Genomic DNA, 26,203 nt, shown 5'->3' with positions numbered 1-26,203 from the left:
TGCCGATTATAATTAAGACCACATTCAAAAACGTTTCCTCAACTGTCATTAATCTTTGGAAAGAAATAATAAATGCTAGTTCTTTCCACTTTGTGTAGTTCCCTGAAGGAGAGAAAACTCCCCACGAGCTTGCATGACTAACCTTTACTTTCCTTTATCATAAGGAACATTTTGTGTTTATTGGAAAAGGAACTATAGCTTATTGCTTGACAGAAATGACACTGAAGAATATTATATTTCAGTCTTAGCTCTGCCACTATTTTTTCTCTTATGCTAATAAACGTTGTCTTTAATAAAAATTAAAGAGGGAGACTTTCACCAGCAACGTTGCACTGACTCCTCAAAAGAATCCTATCAATTAGGTACAAATACAAGCACAGAGAAGTTAAATGATTTTCTTCTCATCAAATAGCTTGAAGGCCTTCTAACTTAAAATCCAGTGTTTTCCTTCGTACCACTGCCAGCTGTAACTCTGCCACACGAGAAGGAAACTAACCATTCTTACTTCTGAAGAAAAATGCTTCATCCTTCATATGTTAAAAATAGGTATAGCCTGAGAAGACCTGGCCAGTGCCACAGTGCAAGAGTGAGGCTCAATCCCAGGACTTGACCCGGAAGAGCCATGCAGCCAGGTGCCTTTGCCATGAAGAAAACCAGGCCTTGTGTAGTAAATCACATTCTCTCCATCCCCACCTCCTCACTGAAAATTTTAAAATACTACACTCAGATCAAGGGGAATAATGTTTATATAAGCAAGTGTGTGTGTATGTGTGTCTGTCTGTTCTGTCCTATCATCTCAGGGAACCCATTTCCCCATCCTTGCCCTGCATCAGGAAATTCTCAGCAACTTGTGGTACCTGAAACTGGCATCTAGGATGTATAAGGATCCTTTTCCCTTCTGTCAGATTCGAAGAAAGCATCTGTAGTTTAAAATCACTATACCCATAATAAAATTCCCTTTCCAATTTGTATGTCTACTAAGACATACTTCTTTCCTTATCTCCAGGACCTCTTGTAGGTGACATCCACATCCTTCATCAAGGGGGATCCATGTCCCTAAGTCCCAATTCACTCAAATGCAAGGCAACACAGCCGGCTTTTAGAGGCCACAGTCCCATCTCTGAGATATGTAGAACAGCTTACGGTTTCCCTTATACACTTTTGTAAGGTTCATGGCCTAGCTTTTCTCTGAGAATCTCCATTTGGATCTTGAAGTCCTTTTGTAAATCTGTTCAGTATGGCCTCATTCATAATGGCTGATAATTCTATCTTTGACGAAATCATTGTTACTACCAAGATTGTTTGTGTGAAACTCAGCTGTTCCTTTTAGGCCATTCTGCTTTCATCCTCATCTTCCTTCCTTTTATGGGGCCCATTCCATCTTCCTATTCCCTCTTCCCTTCCTTGTCATTCTTATCTTTGGATCTCTTAATCACTTATCCATATTCAGTGAAGATCTTAGTACTTCATACATAATCTCTCTGGCCCACCATCATCTTGGAGAACTGCAGTGTTCATATTCATAACCTGTGCAACATGTAACCTCACAGTGTCTTGATCTGTTCAATTCTAATAACTTCACCTGCACTGAACTTCAGTTTCTCATCCTTTCAATTCTGAAATCTTACTCCCTTACTTGTGCCTATCATGCTCCTCAGGCCCTTCATGCCTCCAGCTGTTTATATTTAGCCTAGATTTAAAACAGCCCTGAAAGATAGGTGCTAGTGTCCCCATTTCACAGACTTGAAAATTGAGATCCCTTCAGCTTAAGTAACTTTTCTGGTGTTACAGGGCTAGTAAGACATGCCCTATGTATAAAACCAATTTCAGCTCAAATCTGTTTAGTTTCAAGGTCCTGCGTTTCCCACCACACCTCACTGCTGAGTATATGAAGGAGTTATACAACTCCAAGAGAATTATTTTGTATAGCAGCTTATGGTACAGCTCAGAGTATAATGAATCTAATGGCGAGGGCAAATTAGAGGGACCTTGTATAGTATAAGCAAGAGAAGTCATAAGGGAGCAAAAGATGGGAAGGGACACCAAATTGTTATGGTTACCTGAGGGGGGCTTTTCTTTTCTTTCCTTCTTTTTTTTTTTTTTTGAGACAGAGTCTTGCTCTGTCGCCAGGTTGGAGTGTGCTCTGTCGCCAGGCTGGAGTGCAATGGTGCGATCTCAGCTCACTGCAACCTCTGCCTCCCGGGTTCAAATGATTCTCCTGCCTCAGCCTCCTGAGTCGCTGGGATTTCAGGCGTGCACCACTACGCTCAGCTAATTTTTGTATTTTTAGTAGAGATGGGGTTTCACCATATTGGTCAGGCTGGTCTCGAACTCCTGACCTCGTGATCCATCCACCTTGGTCTCCCAAAGTGCTGGGATTACAGGCGTCAGCCGCTGCGCCCGGCTGGGACTTTACTTTTCTTATATTTTCATACTATTTAAATTATTTTCAATAAACATATAATACTTTGGTAATTAGAAAAGATTTAAAAATATCTTCAGTGTTAATGAAGACTTGAATTAAGCTGGTGATAGAGGGACAGAAAAGAGGAAATGAATGCAGGAGACAGTGAATTTGTTTTCTAATTAATGTGAGGATGTCAAAGATAATGCCAAAGTTCTGAACTTGGTTATAATGGGAGGAGACACTAGCATTTTCTTTATTATATTATATTGTTGATCTTGTGAATGAAAAAGCAGTAGAACTACTAAGATCACGTAATTATCACATCTGTCAAATCATACCTTAACAATGCATACTTGTTTTGGGCTTCTGTAAAATGCTCCGGGTTCTAATGAAATTTGTTATAACCAGTTACTGAGAACTTCATGCTGAACACTTTACAAATCAAATTCAGTTTGTTTTTATTAGTACTCTTAGACCAAAAGTCAGAAAAGAAATATAAAAGGAATAGGAGAACATATCTATGAATAGTATAACATATCTATATTCATCGTTCTGGTTCTGGTACTATTTACCATGTACATGATCAATAAAAAAATATAGACAGCATTCTGGCTTTCAGATGTATAAAAAAGCAGTAAATGTATTGATAGTGAAGTTTATTGATCTGTCTTTGGGGAGGGGAAAGAATGGGATATTAATTTCCTTATCTCAAAACTGTTGTAAATTGAATATATCCTATACCAGGGATCGGCAAACATTTTTTGTAAAGGGCCAGGTAGTAAAGATGTTCAGCTTTACAGGCCACAACCACTCAACCCTGCCATTTTAATGCAACAGCAGCCACAGATAATACGTAAATAAATGAGTGTGTCTGTGTTCCAATAAAGCTTTATTTATAGATACTAAAGTGAATTTCATATCATTTTAATGTTACAGTCATATTGCTTTTGATTTTTCAACCATTTAGAAATATAAAAGTCATTATTAGTGAACAGGCATTGCAAAACTAGGCAGTGGACCAGATTTGGCCTACAAGCATGGTTTGCTGGTGCCTGCTTAATACCAAGCATGAATTAAGATGCTCATTAAATATTTGTTCATTATGTGTTCAAGTATTTCCACAAATATGTTTTTAATATATATTATTACCAAAATAAGTGGTGAGAAAGTCTTATGTGTTTTATAATGTATACTGATTACTAAAATAAAATATGAGAAATTATCATAAATTCCTATATCAAAATTTATATGCATGAGGAAGAAGTTATCTTTAGTATTAAAAAGTATTTATTTGAAGTAATATTTGCTGGAAGATTCAAATGTATTTCTTTGAGTCTGTGCTTATATGTAAGAGTTAAGCAAATTTGCCCTTTACTTTTGCTAATCCTATACTAGGTCAATACTAGGTTGATGGTAGCCTCAATGAAATGGGTTGAAGGTAAAATCAAGACCCACTTTCTACAGTTTGTAGGATAAATAAGACAATACTGTGACTTTATGTATTACGGATCTTATCAATTGAGACATACATTGGTTTTAAAAGTACTACTGTTAAAGATGAAGCTGAGCCTCTGTTTATAGCTATTTTCTTACCTCGTCATTTTTATAAATTATATATCTAAATAGATACTGATGTAAAGTAAGCCACACAAAACTAGATACAAAGAGCATTTTATATACTGCAGATTTTCATATTTTTGAAATTCAAAACCAGAATGGATTGATAATACTTAATGACTGACTAACTAAATGTGGATTAAAGCATAAAAGGCTGGAAAACATTGTTTTCATAAAGCTTTACATGGAAATGTCATCTTTGAAATAGTAATGTGGGTGCTGAACAAGGTTTATTCTAAGGCACTTACTTGATATTCCATGTTTTATTTTTCAAATCTCATTTTAAATTTTATAATTCAATCATTTTGAACAGCTACGTTCAAAAGAAGTTTTACAACTTTAATCTTAATAATCTCAAAAAAAAAGCAGACATGCTATGTCATAAAATAACTATTAGTGACTAGTTTGTATCCTATAAATCTAACTTGAGTTGATAATATGGTCCATTACCAGCTAACTGCACAGAGTATTTTTCATTTTACACTCTTCAGTTACTTTTTAGTGAAGTGTTAAAAAATATGAAGCTTTTCTCCTCTCTAAAATTGCACGCTGTCTGTCTGTTATTAGGGAGATAACAGCTCTTATAAATGTTTCAGTAAGCGCTAAGTAGACAGTTATGTGCACTCTCATTCCACGCTTATTTGCTTACTGTAATAAACTGATAAAATATGTGTGGTTTGTCTCTGTGTATCTACAGGCATCATGAGTCACATAGATTTCCTTTAGAAATAATGTTGTGTCTGCAGAATTGATTGCTTATTTTCATAAACCATCTAAAGGTACACAAACGACTTTTATTATTTAAACATACGCTGTGTAAAGATTTGTAGAGGATTATCTCATTGTTACTTGATGCTTTTTGTTCTGTTAACTCTTGGGAGAGGCTTGTTATTTTATAGTTCCTGCAGTTACTGAACTAATTACTTCCTCAGGAGCCATAGTGAAGATGACCCATATCATTTGCTTATAATGCAGCTAAGTTTTTAATTCTTTGAACATTGGTCGTTAAACAATTAAATCAAAACTAATGTTTTCAAACATTGTCTTTCATACTATCCTGTTTATACAAGTTTTAATAAAATAATACACTTAAAAGTAGACATTTCAAGAATTAGTGTTTGTATTATAGAAGTCCCTCAATAAGCTGTTCTTTGTGCATTTAAGAAATGTAGGCCGGGTGCAGTGGCTCATGCCTGTAATCCCAAAACTTTGGGAGGCCGAGGTGGGTGGATCACCTGAGGTAGGGTGTTCAAGACCAGCCTGGCCAACCTGGGGAAACCCCGACTCTACTAAAAGTACAAATATCAGCCAGGCGTGGTCGCGAGCGCCTGTAATCCCAGCTACTTGGGAGGCTGAGTAACGAGAATCGCTTGAACTCGGGCGGCGGACGTTGTAGTGAGGCGAGATTGTGCCACTGCACTCCTACCTGGGCAACAAGAGTGAGACTCCATCTCAAAAAAAAAAAAGAAATGTACTTTTTTATTTGTTCACAATTTTATGTAATAGAAAATTCAAGTTATATCCTAAAACCAACAAATATTAAAATAGAAGATCTCCACATATCACCACAGTGTGTTCCTATAAGGCTGTATTATTTTTAAGGACACTGTTATAATTGAGCACTCAGTGTTAAAGTGTAGTTATGACCAACACTCGAGGTATATTATTTGCAAATTTCCATAAACATTTAAAATAGTAAAATTATGCTTTGAGTTCTGAGAAAGGGTAAAATTAGGTTTTATATATTGAGCATAAAAATGAGAAGTAGATGGGAAGACAGGCAATAAACATAACAAACAAATAAATTGTATATTGTGTTAGAGAAGGTATTAAGTGTCTATAAAAAAGGAAAAAGGAAAGCAGAAGGGAGGGATGCAAATGGGTTAAACCTCACTAAGAAGGTAATATCTGAGGAGACATACTAGAACTGAGCTGTGGGGGTCTCTGGAGAAAGTGCCTTCCAGGTCGAGGGTACAGGGGAATAACCTATAGCGGGACCGTTACTAGTATGTGAAAGGAATAGCAAGGAAGTCAGGGTGATGAGTAGAATAAACAATGAGTTCAAGAGTAATAGGAAATGAGATCAAGGAAATGGAACAGGGATCCTGGCCATTGGCGGGTTTTGAGCAGAGGGGTAACATGATGTAACTTTTTTTTTCTTTAAACTTTTATTTTAGGTTCAGGGGTACACATGCAGGTTTGTTTTATAGGTAAACTCATGTCACGGAGTTTGGTATACAAATTATTTCATCACCCCAGTGCATGATGTAACTTTGACTGATACATTCTAGCTACTGTGTTCAGGATAGACTAACAGCAATTCAGTCTATGTTCAATAGGATGCAGGGGTAGGAGCAAGGAAACCAATTAGGAGGCTCTTGGAATAATCCGGGTAATAGATGGTGGTGGCTCAGACCAGGCTGGTAACAGTGGTAGCAGTGAGAAATAGCCAGATTAATTCATTAAAATAACTGGGTTTTCATCCATAATGACTCCCTCAGGTGTCAGCTATGACTTTTGTGTTCTTCTAGTCCACTGAGCCTGCTTCTGTCATGGCATTTATCACACTAGTTGATTTACTTTGTTTTTCCAGGCTAAACAATAAACTTCTTGAGGACTAGGATACTTCATCTTTGTCTCTGTATCATACTCCTCAGCACAGGGCTGGTACAACTCATTGAATAAATGTTAGTTACATGAAAGCATGAATTAATACATTAATGGTGAGTAATGATTCATGATTAGTAGTTACTTTGTGTTTGAAATAACGGTGTTCTTATTGGACAGAGAGCTGTGAAATACCTAATTCTTGCACATTACCACCTTTCTCCCCAAGATGCCCAAGGGATACATAGGGTCAGAGGACAAATAAAGGCAAAGTCATACTTTGTTATTAGAGTGGACCTTGCTCTCTAACCACAATACAGAACTCCGGTGAGTTAGGATGGCCCACATCAAGGACTCAAGGTTCTTTTCTATTAAAGGTAGGATTAAGTAGCCTTGATCTAAAACAAATTATTAGTTGAATCACATGAAATGGATAATTTTACTGTTTTTGACCTACACATATGGCAGATACATATGGGTCAATCTAATCAAAATCCTTACCTGAGTCTCTGATCTCCTGGTTCCATGTCTACCAGCACTTTAGAGAAAGTGGGGCAAAGGGGCATTCTCCCATTACAAGCTTATTTCCCCTTCCAATTAGTGTCCTGAAATCTGACTAATCCCAACCAGTAGTAGAATGGGGGAGATAGACAATAGAATCCCAATTTGAACTGGGTTAAGCAGTAAATAAGTAAATAGGAAATTACAGCTAGAGTTCAGAGAAAACAACTTCAACAAGGACAGGAATGTGTCTGGGCCTCAAGAACCATCCAGATCAAAGTTACCAGCTAGTCTGTCTGTCTCTCATCTATGCTTTTCTTTGAAATTTGCTTCATTATTTTTTTCTCACTGAACAATGTGGCAGGAAATGTGGCCACAGACAAAAATTAGAGTTTTAAATCTCAGAATATCAACTGCTTGAGAGAGTCTGGCTCAAATTTCCTAGGAAAGGAATCCTAGGAAAGGAACTCATTGGGCCAAATGTCCATCCCTGAACCAGTTAACTGCAGCCGGTCATGAGGCGGCATTAGAACTTGCCAGCTCCATCATGTGCTGAATGTGTCAAGGTTTCTAGAAAATAGTAGGGTGTGTTGGGCTGACAATCCCATACATAACCACTATAGAGTGAAGAAGCGTTGGGGGCAAAGCTTCCTCACAAGGCCAGTGCTTAGTCTTGAACCAAATAAAAGCAATTCTGAAACAATGAATTCTTATTCTGCATTGTCACTGGACTTACTCGACACTTTGTTGTCGGCTATCAGAACATTTCCTGGAAACCCACAGGAAAAATTAAAGTCATAGCATGGATTTTCATAAAGGAAAGCCAAAAGAAAAAAAGTAACCTCTACTATGTAAAGTTATATTCTGATTAGTAAAGCCACTAGCCTATATGGCACCATTGTGCAGATTCCAAAAAGTTTCCCTTGAATGTAAGCTGGATTTTAGCTCTTATCCACCCTTTCAGTCAGTTGTCGCTGCACAGATGTATATGGTGGTCTAAGTGTTAGCTGTTTGAAATAAGTGGCTCTGGGAATTGTTAAATTTTTTTTTTTTTTAATCAAGCATCAAAAACGGTAAAGGGTCTGAGATGTTACCCTACTTACAGGCTAACTAGTTAATCTGCAACAATTTCATGAATGCTGGTAGAAGACACAAGACTCCTCAGTCAGAGACGAAGGACAATTTTTTACAGCAGCAGCAGTAGCCAAAGTAGCATCATTTGCATCACTTCTCTGAGCCCCATATGCTGAAGGCTAGGTGAAGCCTGCACATGCAATGTGTTGCTTTACAGGAGGCTAACCTGATCAGAGTAAACAGACAACCTAAGGAATGGGAGAAAATGTTTGCAATCTGTCCATCTGACAAAGTTCTAATATCTAGAATCTACAAGGAACTTAAGCAAATTTACAAGAAAAGAATCAAACAGTCCCATCAAAAAGTGGGCAAATGATATGAACAGACACTTCTCAAAAGAAGACATTTATGTGGCCAACAAACATATGAAAAAAAGCTCATAATCACTGGTCATTAGAGAAACGCAAATCAAAACCACAATGAGATACCATCTCGAGCCAGTTAGAATGGTGATCATTAAAAAGTCAGGAAGCAACAGGATGCTGGAGAGGACGCGGAGAAATAGGAACACTTTTACACTGTCGGTGAGAGTGTAACTTAGTTCAACCATTGTGAAGACAGTGTGGCAATTCCTCAAGGATCTAGAACCAAAAATACCATTTGACCCAGCAATCCCATTACTGGGTATATACCCAAAGGAATATAAATAATTCTACTATAAAGACACATGCACACATATGTTTATTGCAGCTCTATATACAATAGCAAAGACCTGGAACCAACCCAAATGTCCATCAATGATAGACTGGATAAAGAAAATGTGGCACATATACACCATGGAATACTATGCAGCCATAAAAAAGGATGAGTTCATGTCCTTTGCATGGACATGGATGAAGCTGGAAACCATCATTCTCAGCAAACTAACACAGGAACAGAAAACCAAACACTGCATGTTCTCACTCATAAGTGGGAGTTGAAGAATGAGAACACATGGACACAGGGAGGGGAACATCACATACCAGGGCCTGTCGGGGGTTTGGGGGCTAGGGGAGGGATAGCATTAGGAGAAATACCTAACATAGATGGCAGGTTGATGGGTGTAGCAAACCACCATGGCACGTGTATACCTATGTAACAAACCTACACATTTTGCGCATGTATCCCAGAACTTAAAAGTATTAAAAAAAAAAAAAAAAAGATTCTAGGTTTTTATCAGAGGACTGTTAGCAAATCTATGCAGCCTTTGCCCCAGAGGGAGATTTTATCTTCCTAATCCTGGACAACAAACAAACAAATCTATCACCTGCCCCAGAGGGAGGCATCACCTCTGTCTTCCAAAGGCTGTTTGCTGTAGAAATATCTTTGAAAAGAGCTTCAGAAGCAAAGTTGCTAATGTTTCTGCTCAGAAGACGTGGGACCTGTAGAGCCCTTTTTGGCACCAGGGACCCGTTTTGTGGAAGACACTTTTTCCATGGACCATTGGGAATACGGGGATGGTTCTGGGATGAAACTAACTGTTCCACCTCAGATCATCAGGCAGGCATTAGATGCTCATCAGGAGCGTGCTGCCTAGATCCCTTGCATGTACAGTTCACAGTAGGGTTTGCACTCCCATGAGGATGTAATGCCACCGCTGATCTGACCGGAGGCAGAACTCAGGCGGTAATGCTTGCTCTCATCAGCCGCTCACCTCCTGCTGTGTGGCCGGATTCCTAACAGCCCATGCCCTGGTACAGGTCCATGGCCCAGGGACTGGGGACCCTCTGCTGTAGAGAATTGTTTCCAACAACAAGGGAAGGAACGTGGAATGGCAAGGATCGAACATTTGTGCCCTTAGATCAGGGGTCAGCAAACTTTTTTTTTTTTTTTGAGACGGAGTCTCGCTCTGTCGCCTGGCTGGACTGCAGTGGCCGGATCTCAGCTCACTGCAAGCTCCGCCTCCCGGGTTTACGCCATTCTCCTGCCTCAGCCTCCCGAGTAGCTGGGACTACAGGTGCCAGCCACCTCGCCTGGCTAGCTTTTTTGTATTTTTTAGTAGAGACGGGGTTTCACCGTGTTAGCCAGGATAGTCTCGAACTCCTGACCTCGTGATCTGCCCGTCTCGGCCTCCCCAAGTGCTGGGATTACAGGCTTGAGCCACCACGCCCGGCCAGCAAACTTTTTTTGTAAAGGTACCAGATAGTAAATGTTTTAGGTATTACAACTACTCACCTCTGCCATTGTAGAGTAAAAAAGCAGTCAAGGACAGTATGTAAATGAATGAGTATGGTTGTGTTCCAGTGACATTTTTAAAAAATAGGCAGTGTTTGGGTGAGGGAGAAAGGACAAGATGGAGGAAGGTGAACAAGAAGGCACAATCCATGTTGTTTCCAGGTTCTTCCTCACCAACTTTCCTGCGTGCGGGAAAATGCAGCCCGCGCCCAGGAAGATGCAGATCAACCGAGCATGCGCCAGGTGACGTCAATCCGAAGAGATCGAAACTTACCCGGCCATGCCTATGGAGACGCCCCTATCACGCCCTTATCCCACCCACTGCCCTCCCCCTTCCAGTACCAATGCATAAAAGTCCACCCCGGGCAGAAGCCGGGGTGACTTCTTCGGCCCCCACCCCCCCGGCATTCGTGGACCGGAGAACCTCACCCGAGAGCGCTGGCACGACTTCCCTGGCCCCATACCTGAGGACCGGAGAACCTTGCCCGAGAGTGTGTGCATATTTGCAATAAAGGGCTGCTGCTTTCTTATGTACTTTGGCCTCATGTTTAATTAGCTCTCCTAAATTAAGTTACATCAAATTAAATTAAGACAGGCAGCAGGCATATTTGGCTTGTTGGTTATAGTTTGCAACCTCTGCGCTACATCTATTGTGTTTAGACTTATTAAATCTTCCCTTTTTCTTAAACCCTCATTTTCAGAGCCCAAATCTAGATTACTTTATAATTAATTTATGTTTTATCTTTTTTTGCATCTAATAAATCATTGGTGTCTATAAAATATGAAGTCAAGAATGCTATTTGCAATGTTGAGTATCCTAGAATGTAAGCAGCCATGGATCTCATATATATTTCTGGAATATTGGTACCTGGTCTGATGTACAAAATATTGAACTAAAGTCTTAATATATATTAGTATTAATATTATATTGGATTAAATGTATTAATATGGAAGTAGTTGAAGGATTTATGGAACCCACTGGGTTTATTGAACAAAATATCACCTATGCATTTTATCTAGATGCTGGAGAAGGTTGGCTTAATATGACTTGTATAAACGTAGGAAACAAGAGTAAAAAAGTAATCAAACATTTTCTTTTTCTTTCTTTCTTTTTTTTTTTTTTTTTTGAGACTGAGCCTTGCTTCATCACCCAGGCTTGAGGACAGTGGCAGCATCTCAGCTCACTGCAACCTCCGCTTCCTGGGTTCAAGCAGTCCTCCCACCTCAGCCTCCCAAGTATCTGGAATTACAGGTGCATGCCACCACACCCAGCTAATTTTTCCATTTTTAGTAGAGATGGGGTTTCACCATGTTGGCCAGGGTGGCCTCAGACTCCTGACCTCAAGTAATCCGCCCGTCTTGGCCTTCCAAAGTGCTTGGAGGTTACAGAGAAATTTTCATACAGTTTTGAGGGCATTTACTTCTTTGTATCATTTCTGACTAATATCTATGTGTGTGATATCCTACTAATGTTTGTTATTGTAGTTCATATAATACTTTAGGGGAACCAAGAATTAAATGTCATAAATGTTTGTGTATTTTCTAAAAGAATAACTATATTCACTAACTCATCTTTTTTTCTTTTTCCCATGTGTAATAGGTCAGTACTCCTGTATTTGTACCAACAAAAACTCACGTGCTGCTTCATCGAATGAGTGGAAAAGGACTAGCTGCCCATTATTTCTTTCCAAGACAGCCTTGCATTTTTGGTGATAAGATGGTCTCTATACAAATAACACTGAATAACACTACTGATCAAAAGATAGAAAATATCCACATAGGGGAAAAAAAACTTCCTATAGGCCTGAAAATGCATGTTTTTAATCCAATAGGTAAATGTTCTCATTTAAAACCTTAACTATATTTGATCACTAAATATGTTCATTTTAAAAGTAAAGTAGAATACTTTTTAGTAAAATAGTAAAGTAGAACATGATTGTATTGACAATTAGCATATTCAGTTTATGTTTGCTTTTTCTTGTTAAACTGAATTTATCATATAAGATAAATACATTTCTTTGCTCTTAGTGAATCAGGTCCCAGTAATAGTAATACCAGTAGTGATGAAAGGCTGGGTTTGCAGAGTCAAGATTGCCACCATGTTTTACCTACCTGCCTCACCTTCCCTCATCTCTCCTCCTGGTCAGCTTCATTCCCTGCGTAATTTTAGGTGGTTTATTGTGTCTTAAAAGCAAGAAAATCGCTCTGCATTTCTGAGTGCAATACTTCTTGTATCTCGAGATCTTTTCCTGTTTCCCTTCACCTTCCCATAAATTGAAAAGTGAAGGGAGTGAAGACTGAGAGGAAATAGACCAAGCTTGTCCAACCTGTGGCTCAGGACAGCTTTGAATGCAGCCTCACACAAATTCATAAAGTTTCTTAAAACATGTTGAGATTTTTTTTGCGATTATTTTTTCTTTAGCTCATCAGCTATCATTAGTGTTAGTGTATTTTATGTGTGGCCCAAGACAGTTCTTCTTCCAGTGAGGCCCAGGGGAGCCAAAAGATTGCACACACCTGATGTAGACTAGTCTGCTTATCTTCCTCTCCATGTATAGAATATATGGTAGCGCAGAGGGTATCACTGGTATTTATCCACATCCGGTTTTTACATGTTTTCAATCTGTTGCTACCATTTAAAAATCAAGATGCTTTTACATTTTAAAAAATGAGAAATCTCACTTTTCTTGGAGCAGAGCATAAAATATGGCAGTACCGGCCCTTTATCCCACATGCAGCAACCAATGAGTGGGTGCTGAGCAGCGGCTGCCCCTAGCTTTGGCACACGCTTTCCAGGTTGCTTCTGTGCCCACCGCATCCTGTTGTCTCTCCAACAAAGTGTCAGTGGCCATTTTTCATCCCCTTTGCATTTTTAAAGTATTTTGCTAAAAATATACCCTTTAAACATTAAATGTAACAATTGTATGTCTTACTTTGAATTTGAATTAGTGTAATATTTAGAATGTCTATCTCTATTCTTTTTGGTTTTTGTAAGTGGAGATAGCCCTAAGGTTTAGTTGAGAGAAGCTTCAGGCAAAACATCAATTAAAAGTAATAAAAGGTTTATGTCATTGTATCTTCCAAATGTTATAACCATAATGCTCCAGACAGCTCCTTTTTATAATACTTAAGATAAAACAATGCCTTTTGACCAGGAGAAAGTAAAATTAGGTAATTGTGCCTTCTTTACTCATTGTTTCACATAACTCTTCCATTTTTCTTCATCTGAGCTCTTTGGCATTGTTGAATTTTCTCCTCTGGTTTTCATGAATCTTTCGGTAAAAGTCATTTATTGTGTGTGTTATATTTTTACACAAAGGAATAAAACAATTTTTGATAAAGCCTCGTAAAATTTTATAAGCAACCAGAGTAAAGAAAGTGGATTTAAAGTAAGCTGATTTCAAATTCCACTTAATTTTTTAAAATATTTGGATAATTAAGACACTATTTAAAGAACACAAAGTATCCTAATTTTTATTATGTAATGTATGAAGTTAATATATTGCCAGGGAATTATTGTGTTCTTTTTATTGCTTGTAATTCAACCTTTTTTACCTAGTTAAAAAAAAATTAGTTTAGTTTAGGAAGTGTCAAGCAGCAGATATATGAATTGTCTGAAGGTTGAAAATGTTATCCAAAGGTTAAAACAGTAGAACAGTATTAATTTTTCTTTGAGTTGGCATAATGAGTTGATGAGTTGACCTTTTGTTGGCCTATGTAGAATAGAATAAATAAATATAATAAATTTCATAGTATGACCTTAACACAGAAATAAAATATGGATGTTTACCATTGCCTCAGTATTGGTTGTAGGCTTTTCTTTTTCATTCTTAGACAAATTTTTATGACTGTATGTTTCATTCATTTTGTTGGCATTTATTGAATGCCTTCAAGATACAGAGTTATTTCCTCTGCAGTATGTACTTGTATGTAACACCACCTAGATGACACTATTATCAATAGATTGTAGGGTTAAGGAATATAATATGTCTAAATTAGTCGTCCAAAAACATTTTAAGAATGCAACAGATAACAAATGCTGTATTTTAGTGTTTTAGTAAAATAAGGGAGGTAAGAAATTTGTTTTATTTATTTTTAAGCATGTGTACACGTTAAAGGAGTCCGCAGTTTTCTTGTTTGCTACCAATCTGGTTTTGTCTGTAATGTGCAATGACTTTTTTTCTGGATTTCACCCTGTGTTTGGCATGAAACTGTATTCCTTACAAGAACATTAGGAATAATATTTCATTTTCCCCAAAGAGACCTAGTATATAGGAGGGTTTTTTTTAAGACACAAAGAATAGCCTTACACTCTCTGTACTATATTCAGTGGCTTTATGTTAGTGGTCGACAAATTTGAGTTCAGCTAAGATTTTAACAGTTACTGTATGACTGTTGCATCAAAGTAAATGGCATCCTATATGATTTCATGTGTTGATATTAATGGTGTGGTGTAACAGAGCCAGTGTTTTTCAGCCATTTCTACATAGCCATCTCAAATATATAGGAGCAAATCTAGAAATTGTATCTAAATATAGACACCTAATTGGATATGCTTACCCAGTTTAGTCAGCTCCAGGTATTATAAAAATCCATTATTTGAATAATTTTATGCTGATCATTTTGCTCCTGAGGCATCCATATAATAAAACATGCCATTGATCATGGACTGTCCCCCAGAATTAGCATGGCAGTAAGCTCACAGTTAATTATCTTAAGACCGAAGACAGTATCAAACAGTGTCAAAGAGTGCTATCAACAAGGCATCTTGAGAGCTGTCACTTTGTCAAATGACATACAAAGATACATGATGAAGGGAGATCAAAATCATGAATGCCATCATGTTTGGAGATGACAGAATTTGCTACTAATGTGTCAGATAAAAACAAGACCAAACCCCAAAATAGTTATGGCACAGAAGGCATTAAGAATTCGCTAAAGAATAGCCTTGAGCAGTGTGTGACTGACAAAGCTCTAAACTGTTGACAGCACACAGCTTTATGAGAAATGGAAAAAATGTATATATCATTATAGCTATTTACCCTACAGTAAAGCCTATTTGCTAGAGATTTAGGGAGCAAGTCTTCTGGTGTTTGCGTGACATCCTGGTAAATGTTAGGTTTGTGAACAAATGAAATTGAAATTAGAATCAGCAGACCAACATACATACTGCTGAGCAAATAGCATTTTAATTATTAACTTTTTTTCTTATTTTTAACATACTTCCTTTGCCTAACAACTAGCATTTTAAAATCAGCATTGAACAAATGCTGTCTTGTAATACCTAGTCCTCATTGAGCCTATGAGATATAAACATAATACTTAATAAATGAAGGTTATTGAATTATTATTTTATCCCAACCATACCATCTTCTGTGTCATGGTTTGCTTTCAATGGCAAATCACACTTACCAATAAGCCTTACAATAGTCACAATCTATTGAATTAGAAATGTGCTTCCTAAAATATAACTACGTCTGATAGGAAGTATAGAGAATATATAAAGCTAAATATAAAGTGATTGTATGGTATAGCTGCAATTATACAGAATACTTTGAGCAAAGTAGAAATCAAAAATGGACAATTTCTGTATATAAACAAATATATACATATTTATTTAAGATGCCCTCAGTTATTCTAAGGTATAGCTAAACTTTCAAATCATAAGCAGAATAAAATTTTGTTCTTGTTTGCCTTAAGTTTTGTCATTGTTAACTGAAAAAAAAAAAAAACTGTATTGTATGTTGGTATAGTTATTTCCTATACTTGGTTAGGTGATAGATGAAGCTTCAGAAATTCCAAATCTATCAAATGTCATTTTATTTTTTGTTTTATCAAGATAATCTAATCTGCCACAAATTTTTTTTGAGTATTTAATGCACTTAGACTTAACATTTTGGTTTCAATGTGAGATCTCTTAATTAATTTCTGAGTGCATCTTAATTTCTTCTTCCAACTTTATTTACATTTTTTAATTTAGAATTTTTTTCATTGAAAATTTGAAACATTGTTTAAAATTTGCTTTTTATATCTAGAATAAACATGCCATAGTTTTGAGTATATAACCTCTTATGAACTCCCAAAGTCCACTACAGGTATGCGAAACAAGAACACATTTAATTCCTTCTCATTTTCAATACCTATAGAGATAATATTAGAAAACATGAAATTTCTCAGGAAGATATGTATTTCTGAAACGGGTATAATGTGTTCATTGGCATGTGTGCAGAATTAATTTGTGAAAAAGAAAACCTTGAAACAGAATAGTTAGGTTACTTTATAATTTGCTTTAATATTCTTAGTTTAAAATTTTTTAAGCCATCATTAAATTTCACTGTTTGAACCAAGCTACAAACATTACCTAAATTTTCAATGTTTAGTTTGCCTTTTTTTCACATCCTCTGTGTTTTCATGTCTAAATTATCTTATTTCCTAGACTCTCTTGAGCCTGAGGGATCCATTACAGTTTCAATGGGTATTGACTTTTGTGATTCTACTCAGACTGCCAGTTTCCAGTTGTGGTAAGTTCAATTGTTCTTCTATTTTTTATATAACCTGTAAAGGATAGCAGATCAAAAACTAACCTTTCAGCAGTTTTTGTGTGTATGTGAAAGACAAAACATTTAAACAAATGTGTTTTGCTTTGCTAATGTTTAGACTGCCTTGGAATAGTTGTACAAATTGTGTGCAATCTATGTATTTTTAGCATTCGTTACACACCTAGCCATTACAATCTGCCATATGTGATTGAAATTCATGGTTTGTTGGTTAAAGAAAGGAGCTACTACTGAGTAATTTTTAACTTATCACTCCAGTTTTAGAAAATTTATAAGAAAATTAATGAGGAAAATCCAGGAGAAATTAAAAACAATAATAATATTATTAAATAGCTCAGAGAAGATCTCTTTTGAGATATACATGCATGTTATCTTGAGATGCTTAAGTGGAATATTATTGATTCCATCAGTACCTAAAACCCACACCTTTTTGTTTCCTTTTTAAATCAATTTACAAACTGCTTTGATAAAAGTCAAAAGAGAACATTTATGCAGTTGGCAAAGGTTTCATAGCTGAATGCTATTCAGAAGAGCTTTTTTAGGATTGGATTTTGTTGTTAATGTTTTTCTATAATGCTTTATACATTTCTCGTGAAATTCAGAGGCTGTTAGCAAATTAGTACAAAGCTGTATTCATGCATCATTGAGAATTATCTTTGAACTCTTTTCTTTTTCTGATATAAGGCACAACTGGCTATTTTGAGTTAAAGTTTCTTTGTTTTTATTCTAAAAAGAATTGAGACATTTTATTTACATTTTAGCCAGCTTAGAACAGAATTTGTTATGATTTAAAAGTCTTGAAGTTTTAGAAATAGACATTTTAAAATAAATATATAGATTAAACATAGTGAACTTTTCATTTTCATATACCTTTTCAGTTTACCAGTAATTCTGGCCTAATGTTATACCTTTTATTGCCGAGAACCTGCAATGATAAATATAAGCAATGTAGCATAACACATTGATTTTATGCAGATCATCACCTTTATGTTTTGGGAGGTCTGCTATATTAGTGATATATAAAAACTGATTACTTTTTCCAACATTGCCTAGTAATTGTTTATTATTTTTCTATTAGACAAACAACACAGATCAATATTACTGAACAACAGGCTATGAGTAACATCACTCTAAATAGATTTGCCTCTAACACTGGAGGTATATTCATTTTAATGATTTGGACAATGTGAACCCAATGACAAAGCTCAGGTACCAAGTTAGACCAAAATTAAGAACTAAAAAATATTCCTTTTTCTTATCAATTTATATAAGGAACCTTTTGATTCCTATGTAATTGGGGTTTTTTTTCCCAATTTTTATTACAAAGACTTCCTTCATAGTCTCTTGAACAGGATTTGCATTTTGTCTTTCATAATTAACTAAGTCCCTTTAAGGATGGATATATATGCATGTAGTATTTGACTTTTATCTTATACCAAGGAGTGTATGTGAATAGTATTTTTCTATATTTCTTTCAGACTAACTTTAGGAAAATAATTCATGTATTTCACATAGAAAATGTCTTGGCTATTAAAAGCATTTACATTAGTATGTTTTGCTGTTATAAAGATATAAATTATTTATTTTAGTTTTTGTTAAGCACAGCAGCATGTTAGATCAAAAATTTTGTGTGTGTGTTCCAAAAAGAGCACTTTGTCTTGCATCAAATGTAATTGATCCTGAAGCAGTGTAATCACAATTACTCACTTTCTTAATTGGCCTGCCCAAAATCAGAAAATGGAAACCGATCGACAGTGTTTAAATCAATAGCTTCATAGTAGTGCTTGTGGGGGTAGGGAGATAGTGGTAATGGGCAGATCAATTGGTCTTAGATGCCAATCACTGACTGTGCCTTTTGCATTGTAAATAGCACTTTTTGCTTAGTGATGTGCTGTATTAGTCTTGGTAGTTCAATAAAAAGAAAAAAAGAAACAAGAATGGCTGATATTGAATTTTTTCCTTGAAATACATTATACAAATCGATACATAAAATTATGGGTAATAACAGCGTATTTGATAAGAAGCCTTCAGAAATGCTGAGAACATGGACCAAAAGCCTGTCAGATACTCTTATTTGTTAAAATGAAAAAAGTGAGAGTAAAATGATCCTGCTTTAGCTTCTGGATTAATTCTGTATCACTATAATTGTATCTATGGATAAATAGATATAGACAGAACTGTTATATTAAGCGATGTAGTTATATGCATATTTGATAAGCATTTATGCCTCTTTTTTGCTTTGCATTTTAAAATGGTCATCAAATTAAGTTCTTGATTAAATTTATTGAGATCGAATATGTGCACAACATACATAAATATATCTGTCTAAAAGTTAGTGCAGTACATAAACAGAGCCTCATCCTTGTAATCAGCAGGCATGCATGTATTAACTGGTATGGGAAGTCACACAGCTTAGAGCTAGTTAGATAACTGAGCACATGTTTTTGTCCAAAGATCCATTAAACAGAAAATACATTCTTTAATAGTGAATGAGCATTAAAAATATAAGAATGCCTTTAGCTGACCAGAAATTGTGAGGCATTATTGACAGAAAACAAATAGGAGTAGATAAACAATAACAGAGAAAATAAAAATCACAGGGAAAAACACTCATGGGAGAAAACTACCATAATGGTAAGAACCAATTTAGCAGAACATAAAGCACGAAGTGAGTAGGGGGCTTCAGACAGTCATCAGGGAATTAACTCCTTCCAGCCCCCTAGTTCCCCAATCTTACGTCTGACAGCAGGCAACATATACATTTAATTTGAGACTTGAGAATAAAACTGTAAAGAGAACGAGCCACTTGCCTGGGAAAGACGTTTTGGTGTGAATGTGGGGACCTACAAGAACAGAGCAAGGTTTGAGTTTGTATGAAGGAAGCCAGAATGGTCAGAGATGAGATGAAGTATAGCTTTATCCAAGAGAGTATCTATCCAAAATATGCTCAGATCCTCACCACTAGGGTAAAGCTAGTGTTACGTTTGTTGGTGGGGAGGAAAGGCCATTGCCTGCCTGCCTGCCTCCAACTTCATGTCCACGTAACCAATCATTATCTCGTCCACTTACAAAAAATAAAACTTTAGTCAGCCCACCCAGGGGAGAGGAGACCCGTAGTAATGATAGTTGCTAACTCAGTAGATGAATAATGGAATGAACACAGCTGAATACTGATTGAGCGTTCTGGAAGAAAGGGTCAAGGAAATCAGCTGGAATACAAAGCAAAAAGGCAGAGACAGAAAATAAGGAGGTTAAAAGGATCAGTTCATCTCATAGGAGCTCTGGCAGGAAAGAAAAGACAATGAAGGGAAGAAATAATTTAGAAAATAAATTATAGAGGCACATTTTCTGCTGGACATGGTGGCTTACATCCATAATCCTAGCACGTTGGGAGGCCAAAGCAGGAGAATTATTTGAGCCCAGGAGTTCAAGACCAGCCTGGGTAACATAGCAAGACCTCATCTCTACCAAAAATAAAAAAACGATTAGCCAGGTATGGTGGCACACACTTGTCGTCCTAGCACTCTTGGGAGACTGAAGTGGTAGGATCACTGGAACCCAGGAGTTCAAGGCTCCAGTGAGCTGTGATCGCACCACTACACTCCAGCCTAGGCGGCAGAGTGTATCCCTGCCCCTAATGAATGAATGAATGAACATGTGGCCCAACAAAAGAAACACACAAGCCTTCAGATTAAGAGGGCCAAACAGGGCGAATGTGAAAAACTATGAAAAAGACCACATCCTGGTGAATTTTTGATAAGGAGAAGAATATCCTATTATCTTCCAAAGCAGAGAAAAAAGCAGCTTACCTAAAAAACAGACAAGAATGAGAATGGATTCAAATTTCATATCCTCGTATCAGTTCTGCAAGCCAGAAGGTAAAGGAAATGACCTTTAAAATTCTGAAAATACCAAAAATGGTATTTTGAAAATACCATTTTTCAGTGAAGGAAAGATTCTAGCAATCGGTTTACCACCTACACATCCTTTCTGAAAGGATTACTCAAAGATATACTGTAATAGAATATTTTCTGAAATCTGAGACAGAACCAGGCATGGTGATGCATGCCTGTAGTCCCAGCTGCTCAGGAGGCTGAGGCAGGAGAATAGCTTGAGCCCAGGAATTAGAGGTTACAGTGCGCGATGATTGCACCTGTGAAGAGCCGCTGCTTTCCAGCCTGGGCAACATAGTGAGACCTTGACTCAAAAAAAAAAAAAATCTGAGACAGAGAAAAACATAGAATTAATAAAACAGTAGTGAGCAAAGAATTCTACCTATGAAATTTATCAACGTATAAAAATAATTGTTGACATAATGTGAAAAATAAATATTAACAATAAATTGGAACCAAAATCCCCGCAGAGACAAGAGGTATACAGGTATTCAAGAACCCTAGTAAATGGGTTCTTGTTATGTCTGAGAAGAGAGTTTATTGATGGCAAAAATAAGTTTAAATATGGTTTAAAATATTAAAGATAACCACTAAAATAATAGAAATGTGACGTATTATAACTTCTAAACAACTAGGAAGAAAGGGAGTAATTAAAACCTGATCAGGACTGCTTGTGGTGGCTTATACCTGTCATCCCAGCTCTTTGGAAGGCCAAGGCAGGAGGATCCCTCGAGGTCAGGACTTCAAGACCAGCCTGGCCAGCATAGCGAGAACTTGTCTCTATTAAAAAATAATAATACTTTAAAATAAAAGTTTAAAACTTGACCAGTTTAACCAAGAGGAAGAGGAAAAAGCATGGCAAATAGAAAACAAAACAAGATGGCTGGAGAGGCCATGCACACCACACATACTCATTTTCACAATTCATGTCAGAGAATTAAATCCTACTTTTACTAAACAGGTGAAAAACAAAATTTAACATATGCTATTTATGAGAACCCTCACTAAGAGAATGGCACAGAAAAGTTGGGATTAGAAAGATGAAGTGTGTGTGTATGTGCGTGCGTGTGTGTGTGTATGCATGCATGAGATAGATGTGCTAAAACTAGAAAAATTAAGAAGTATTTTAGGTAAAAAGTAATAATAGAATATTTTGTGCTCATTGTAATCCTCCAAGAAAATACAATTGTTACAAACTTTAAAACCATGCAGTTTTGTAATTTATAAAGCAGAAAATAATACAAATACTAGGAGAAATTGTCAAAGCCATAATCATAGTATATTTTAACATGCACATCAGAAGTTGACAAATCAGAGAGTAAGGATAAATAGGTATAGATATATACAGGTTTAATGATTTAATTACCAAGCTGAACCTAAGATATATATGTTTACATAGAATTCCTTGTTTCCTGTGTGCAGAAAATACTCATTTTTTTAAAAGCACATACAGGATTTACAAAAGAAAAGGAAAACTATGAGATAATATGATTAAAGAAAAAAGACACCTTAGAAAGATTAGAGAGGAGAAAGATGATAAAGCACAGAGATCTTTTAAGTTACAAAATAATACTATACAGTTCTATACCAATAAATTGGAACATTTAGATGAAATTAATGGTTTCCTAGAAAAATATAAATTAGAAATAAAAACGATTAAATTGTATCAGAACCTTAAAAAAGAGATTTTTTTCTAGAACAGAAGAAAAGGAAATCATGCCATGTCGTTTTGTAAGTCTAGCATCACCCTGATTTTAAAGCGCAAAAGGATAACATATGAAGATGGACATCAGTTGTAGTTATAAATTCAAATGACTTCTGGCCCGTACGAGTTACCCATAGCCACATGAAGTATCAGAAACAATCTCTTTTAAGTCAGAAAAGCAAAACAAGGATATCTGCTGTCCACACTATATTCCACATTATAATGGAAGTTCTAGCCAATACAGAAAGGCAAGTAAACACCATTTGCAGTATAAATCCTGGAAAAGAAGAGACAAAATTATAATTTTTTTTTTTTTTTTGAGACAGAGTCTCGCTCTGCTGTCCAGGCTGGAGTGCAGTGGGGTGATCTTGGCTCACTGCAAGCTCCGCCTCCTGGATTCAAGGAATTCTCCTGCCTCTGCCCCCCAAGTAGCTGGGACTACAGGCACGTGCCACCACGCCTGACTAATTGTTGTATTTTCAGTAGAAAGAGGGGTTCAACATATTGACCAGGCTGGTCTTGAACTCCTGACCTTGTGATCGGCCCACCTTGGCCTCCCAAAGTGCTGTAATCCCATTACAGGCATGAACCACAGCACCTCGCCAAAATTACAATTTTTATTCAACGTAATTATCATCATCATTATTATTATTATTATTGAGACGGAGTCTCACTCTGTCACCAGGCTGGAGTGCAGTGGTGCAATCTCGGCTCACTGCAACCTCCGCCTCCCAGGTTCAAGCGATTGTTCTTCCTCAGCTTCCCGAGTAGCTGGGATTACAGGCACGCGCCACCAGGCCCAGCTAATTTCTGTATATTTAGTAGAGATGGGGTTTTACCATGCTGACCAGGCTGGTCTTGAACTCCTGACACCTTGGCCTCCCAATGTGTTGGGATTACAGGTGTGAGCCACTGCGCCTGGCCTATTCAACATAATTATTAACCCGTAAAGTTGGAATCAACAGAAAATCTATTATTTAAACTAATGAGTTTAGAAAGGTGATACAGATACTTATGTAGGGAGAAAAAAACCCTAAAACTTTCCTAAAGGGCATAAAGGAAGATATAATTAAATATAAAGAAATATAAGCAAAATAATAAGAAATATACTGTGTTTTTAAATGGGAAACAGTATTGAACCTCAAATTAATCTTCAAATTCAATGTGATTCTAGGCTAAATGCCAGTAGACCTTTTCAAGAAACTTGACAAACTTCTAAAATTCAACTGGAAAAGAAAATGCACAAGAAAAATCAACATTTTTAATGAAAAAAGTATTTCTCTATAATAATTTAAAAATACTCCTTAAAGCCACAAGAATATTTTTGTTCTGTATAATTGATATTGGCACAAGAACCAATGAAACCAGAGAATTTAGAAATGTAGAAATTTTGTATGTCATAAAGGTGACATTTCAAATCTGTGGGGAGAGAAGGGACCATTCAGTAAATGGTGTGAAGACCCTTATTTGGAAAAAGTAAAGGTAGCTCAACATCACTAGTATTCAGGGAAATAAAAATTAAAGCATTTCACTCATCAGATTGGCAAGGTTTTAGAATAAGTTTTATATTTGGTATTGACAAGGAAGGTAGAGAAAAACATATACTCTTGTATGCTGTTTGTGGGACTTTAAGTTGGCAGTATCTGTAAAATAGTCATACTTTTGAACTTAGCAATTTCACTTTTAGGGTATCAAGCCTAGAGAAGTATTTGTGCTTGTACACAAATAGATCTAGCCAAATATATTATTTAAGCATTGTTTATAATGGAGAAAAATTGGAAATGATCATCAGTGGGGGAATACTGAAATAATGATATATCCCTATTACGTATGTAGGTTTTGAGTACCTCCTGTGCCTTATTCCATTTTATTTCCTTTAATAGTTAAAACTAGCCTGCAAGGTAGATGTCACCCATTCATAGATGAGAAACTTGAGTCTCAGAATAGGCTACTCACCTGTTTCTCTTACCTACAAACTTTACCAGTTTGGATCCTATAAAGGAATCCATGAACTGAGATTACATGTAATACAAGAATATATGCTACAGTTAAATGTGTACCAAGTAGAGTCTTGCCTTACATTAAACTTTTATGCCATCTGGTCCTATGTAGCTAGGCTATTTAAAGCTACCCTAATAATAGTGCTTCATTGATCTGGTAACTGTTAATTCTGACAAATTTACATCTATCATCAGTCATTTTTCACATTCCCTATCCATGTTGAGGCAGTTATGCGTAGAAATGGAGATAATCTGTCTCTCCCGTTTAATCAAAGGGGTTGTGAAGAAAAAGGAAAAGAAAAGCTATATGGAGAGAGAACCAAAAAGAAGGCAAAATGGTAGAAAAGGAGATGCATATAAACTGGAGGACATCCTAGAACACTCATGTAAATGAAAGTAAATGTTTCCCCAAATAAAGAGGAAATGTTCCATCTTAGTTCTGTTATAAGCCACACCTTGCTTACAAGATGAAACTGGCTTACAAAGTGACTTATAATATACTAGTTATGTTGGATTTTGTATTTGGTTGTAACAGAAACCCAACTGCAGTGGCATGACCAAATAAGGATTTATTATTCTCCTAGAGCAAGAACTGCAGGGTTTGGCAGTTCAGAGCTGGTGCAGTAGCTTCCCAGTATCTTCAGGACGTAAGGTCTTCCACCTTTTTTTTCATGTGCTAATTTTGTTAGCAAATGCTGGGCAACTTCTTGGTCACAAGATGGCTGCTCCACCTCCAGGCTTCCATCTACATTCCAGGAAAGAAATGACATGGAGAAAGGAGCCAGGTTTATGTCAGAAAAACAAAACTTTCTCCGAAATCCCCACTGAAGTTCTGTTTATAATTCATTGGTCATGACTGGGTCACTTGATCACTCTTAGCTACGAGAGAGGCCGAGAAATGTGTTTCAGTTGAGCTCTCTAATGCCTTGCTTGTTGCTAGGAGGGGCATTTCGTGATCGCTTTCCCCACCCTCTGCAAACAGCTAGACTTTCATAGATGCCTTAGAAGGCAGATCTCCTGCCTCTTCTCTCCCCTAACACCCCACCCGTCTCCCTTGGCATCATAGCTGTCCAGCCACTTTTAATTGAGGAGTATGTGGTGTCCTTCAGGAGTGTTGGGAAGAGAGGTTCTCTTAAAAAGTATAAAAAAGTAATTCAAAAAGTGTTGTACATAATGATGTAACTCAGTGGTCCCCTAACTTTTAAAATTTTATACCTCTATTAGTAAAAATATTTTGGGTATGTACTCTCTAGAAGTTTATTTGTAATTATATATGTGTGTGTATATATATATATGTATGTGTGTATATTTCTCACTGTGCTAACATGTATTTACTAAAACATACAAAAACAGAGGCCAGTCACAGTGGCTTATGCCTATAATCCCACAACTTTGGGAGGCCAAGGCAGGAGGATCACTTGAGCCCAGGAGTTCAAGATCAGCCTGGGCAATATAGTAAGACTCTGTCTTTACAAAAAAAAAAAAAAAAAAAGCCAGACACAATGACTCATGCCTGTAATCCCAGCACTTTAGGAGGCCAAGGCAGGTGGATTGCTTGAGGTCAGGAGTTCGAGACCAGCCTGGCCAACATGGTGAAACCCCGTCTCTACTAAAATACAAAAATTAAC

The 26,203-nt window shown here is 36.7% G+C and overlaps 1 protein-coding gene across 2 annotated transcripts in view; it reads left to right on the top strand.

Annotated features, from left to right (window-relative positions):
* The window catches only part of AP3B1 (adaptor related protein complex 3 subunit beta 1), a 302,972-nt gene that overhangs the window by 253,764 nt on the left and 23,005 nt on the right, over positions 1-26,203 (top strand). For both annotated transcript variants that reach the window (XM_033179939.1, XM_033179938.1), the window contains exons 23-24: positions 12,021-12,252; positions 16,857-16,941. In XM_033179939.1, coding sequence (XP_033035830.1) covers positions 12,021-12,252; positions 16,857-16,941 — 317 coding nt within the window. The remainder of the gene's footprint in view (positions 1-12,020; positions 12,253-16,856; positions 16,942-26,203) is intronic.

This window comes from Trachypithecus francoisi, unplaced genomic scaffold (genome assembly GCF_009764315.1).
Source record: "Trachypithecus francoisi isolate TF-2019V2 unplaced genomic scaffold, Tfra_2.0 Lachesis_group2, whole genome shotgun sequence".
Classification (NCBI taxonomy): Eukaryota; Metazoa; Chordata; class Mammalia; order Primates; family Cercopithecidae; genus Trachypithecus; species Trachypithecus francoisi.
The sequence above is the reverse complement of the archived record's forward strand: the minus strand, read 5'-3'. Positions and strand labels throughout refer to the sequence as shown.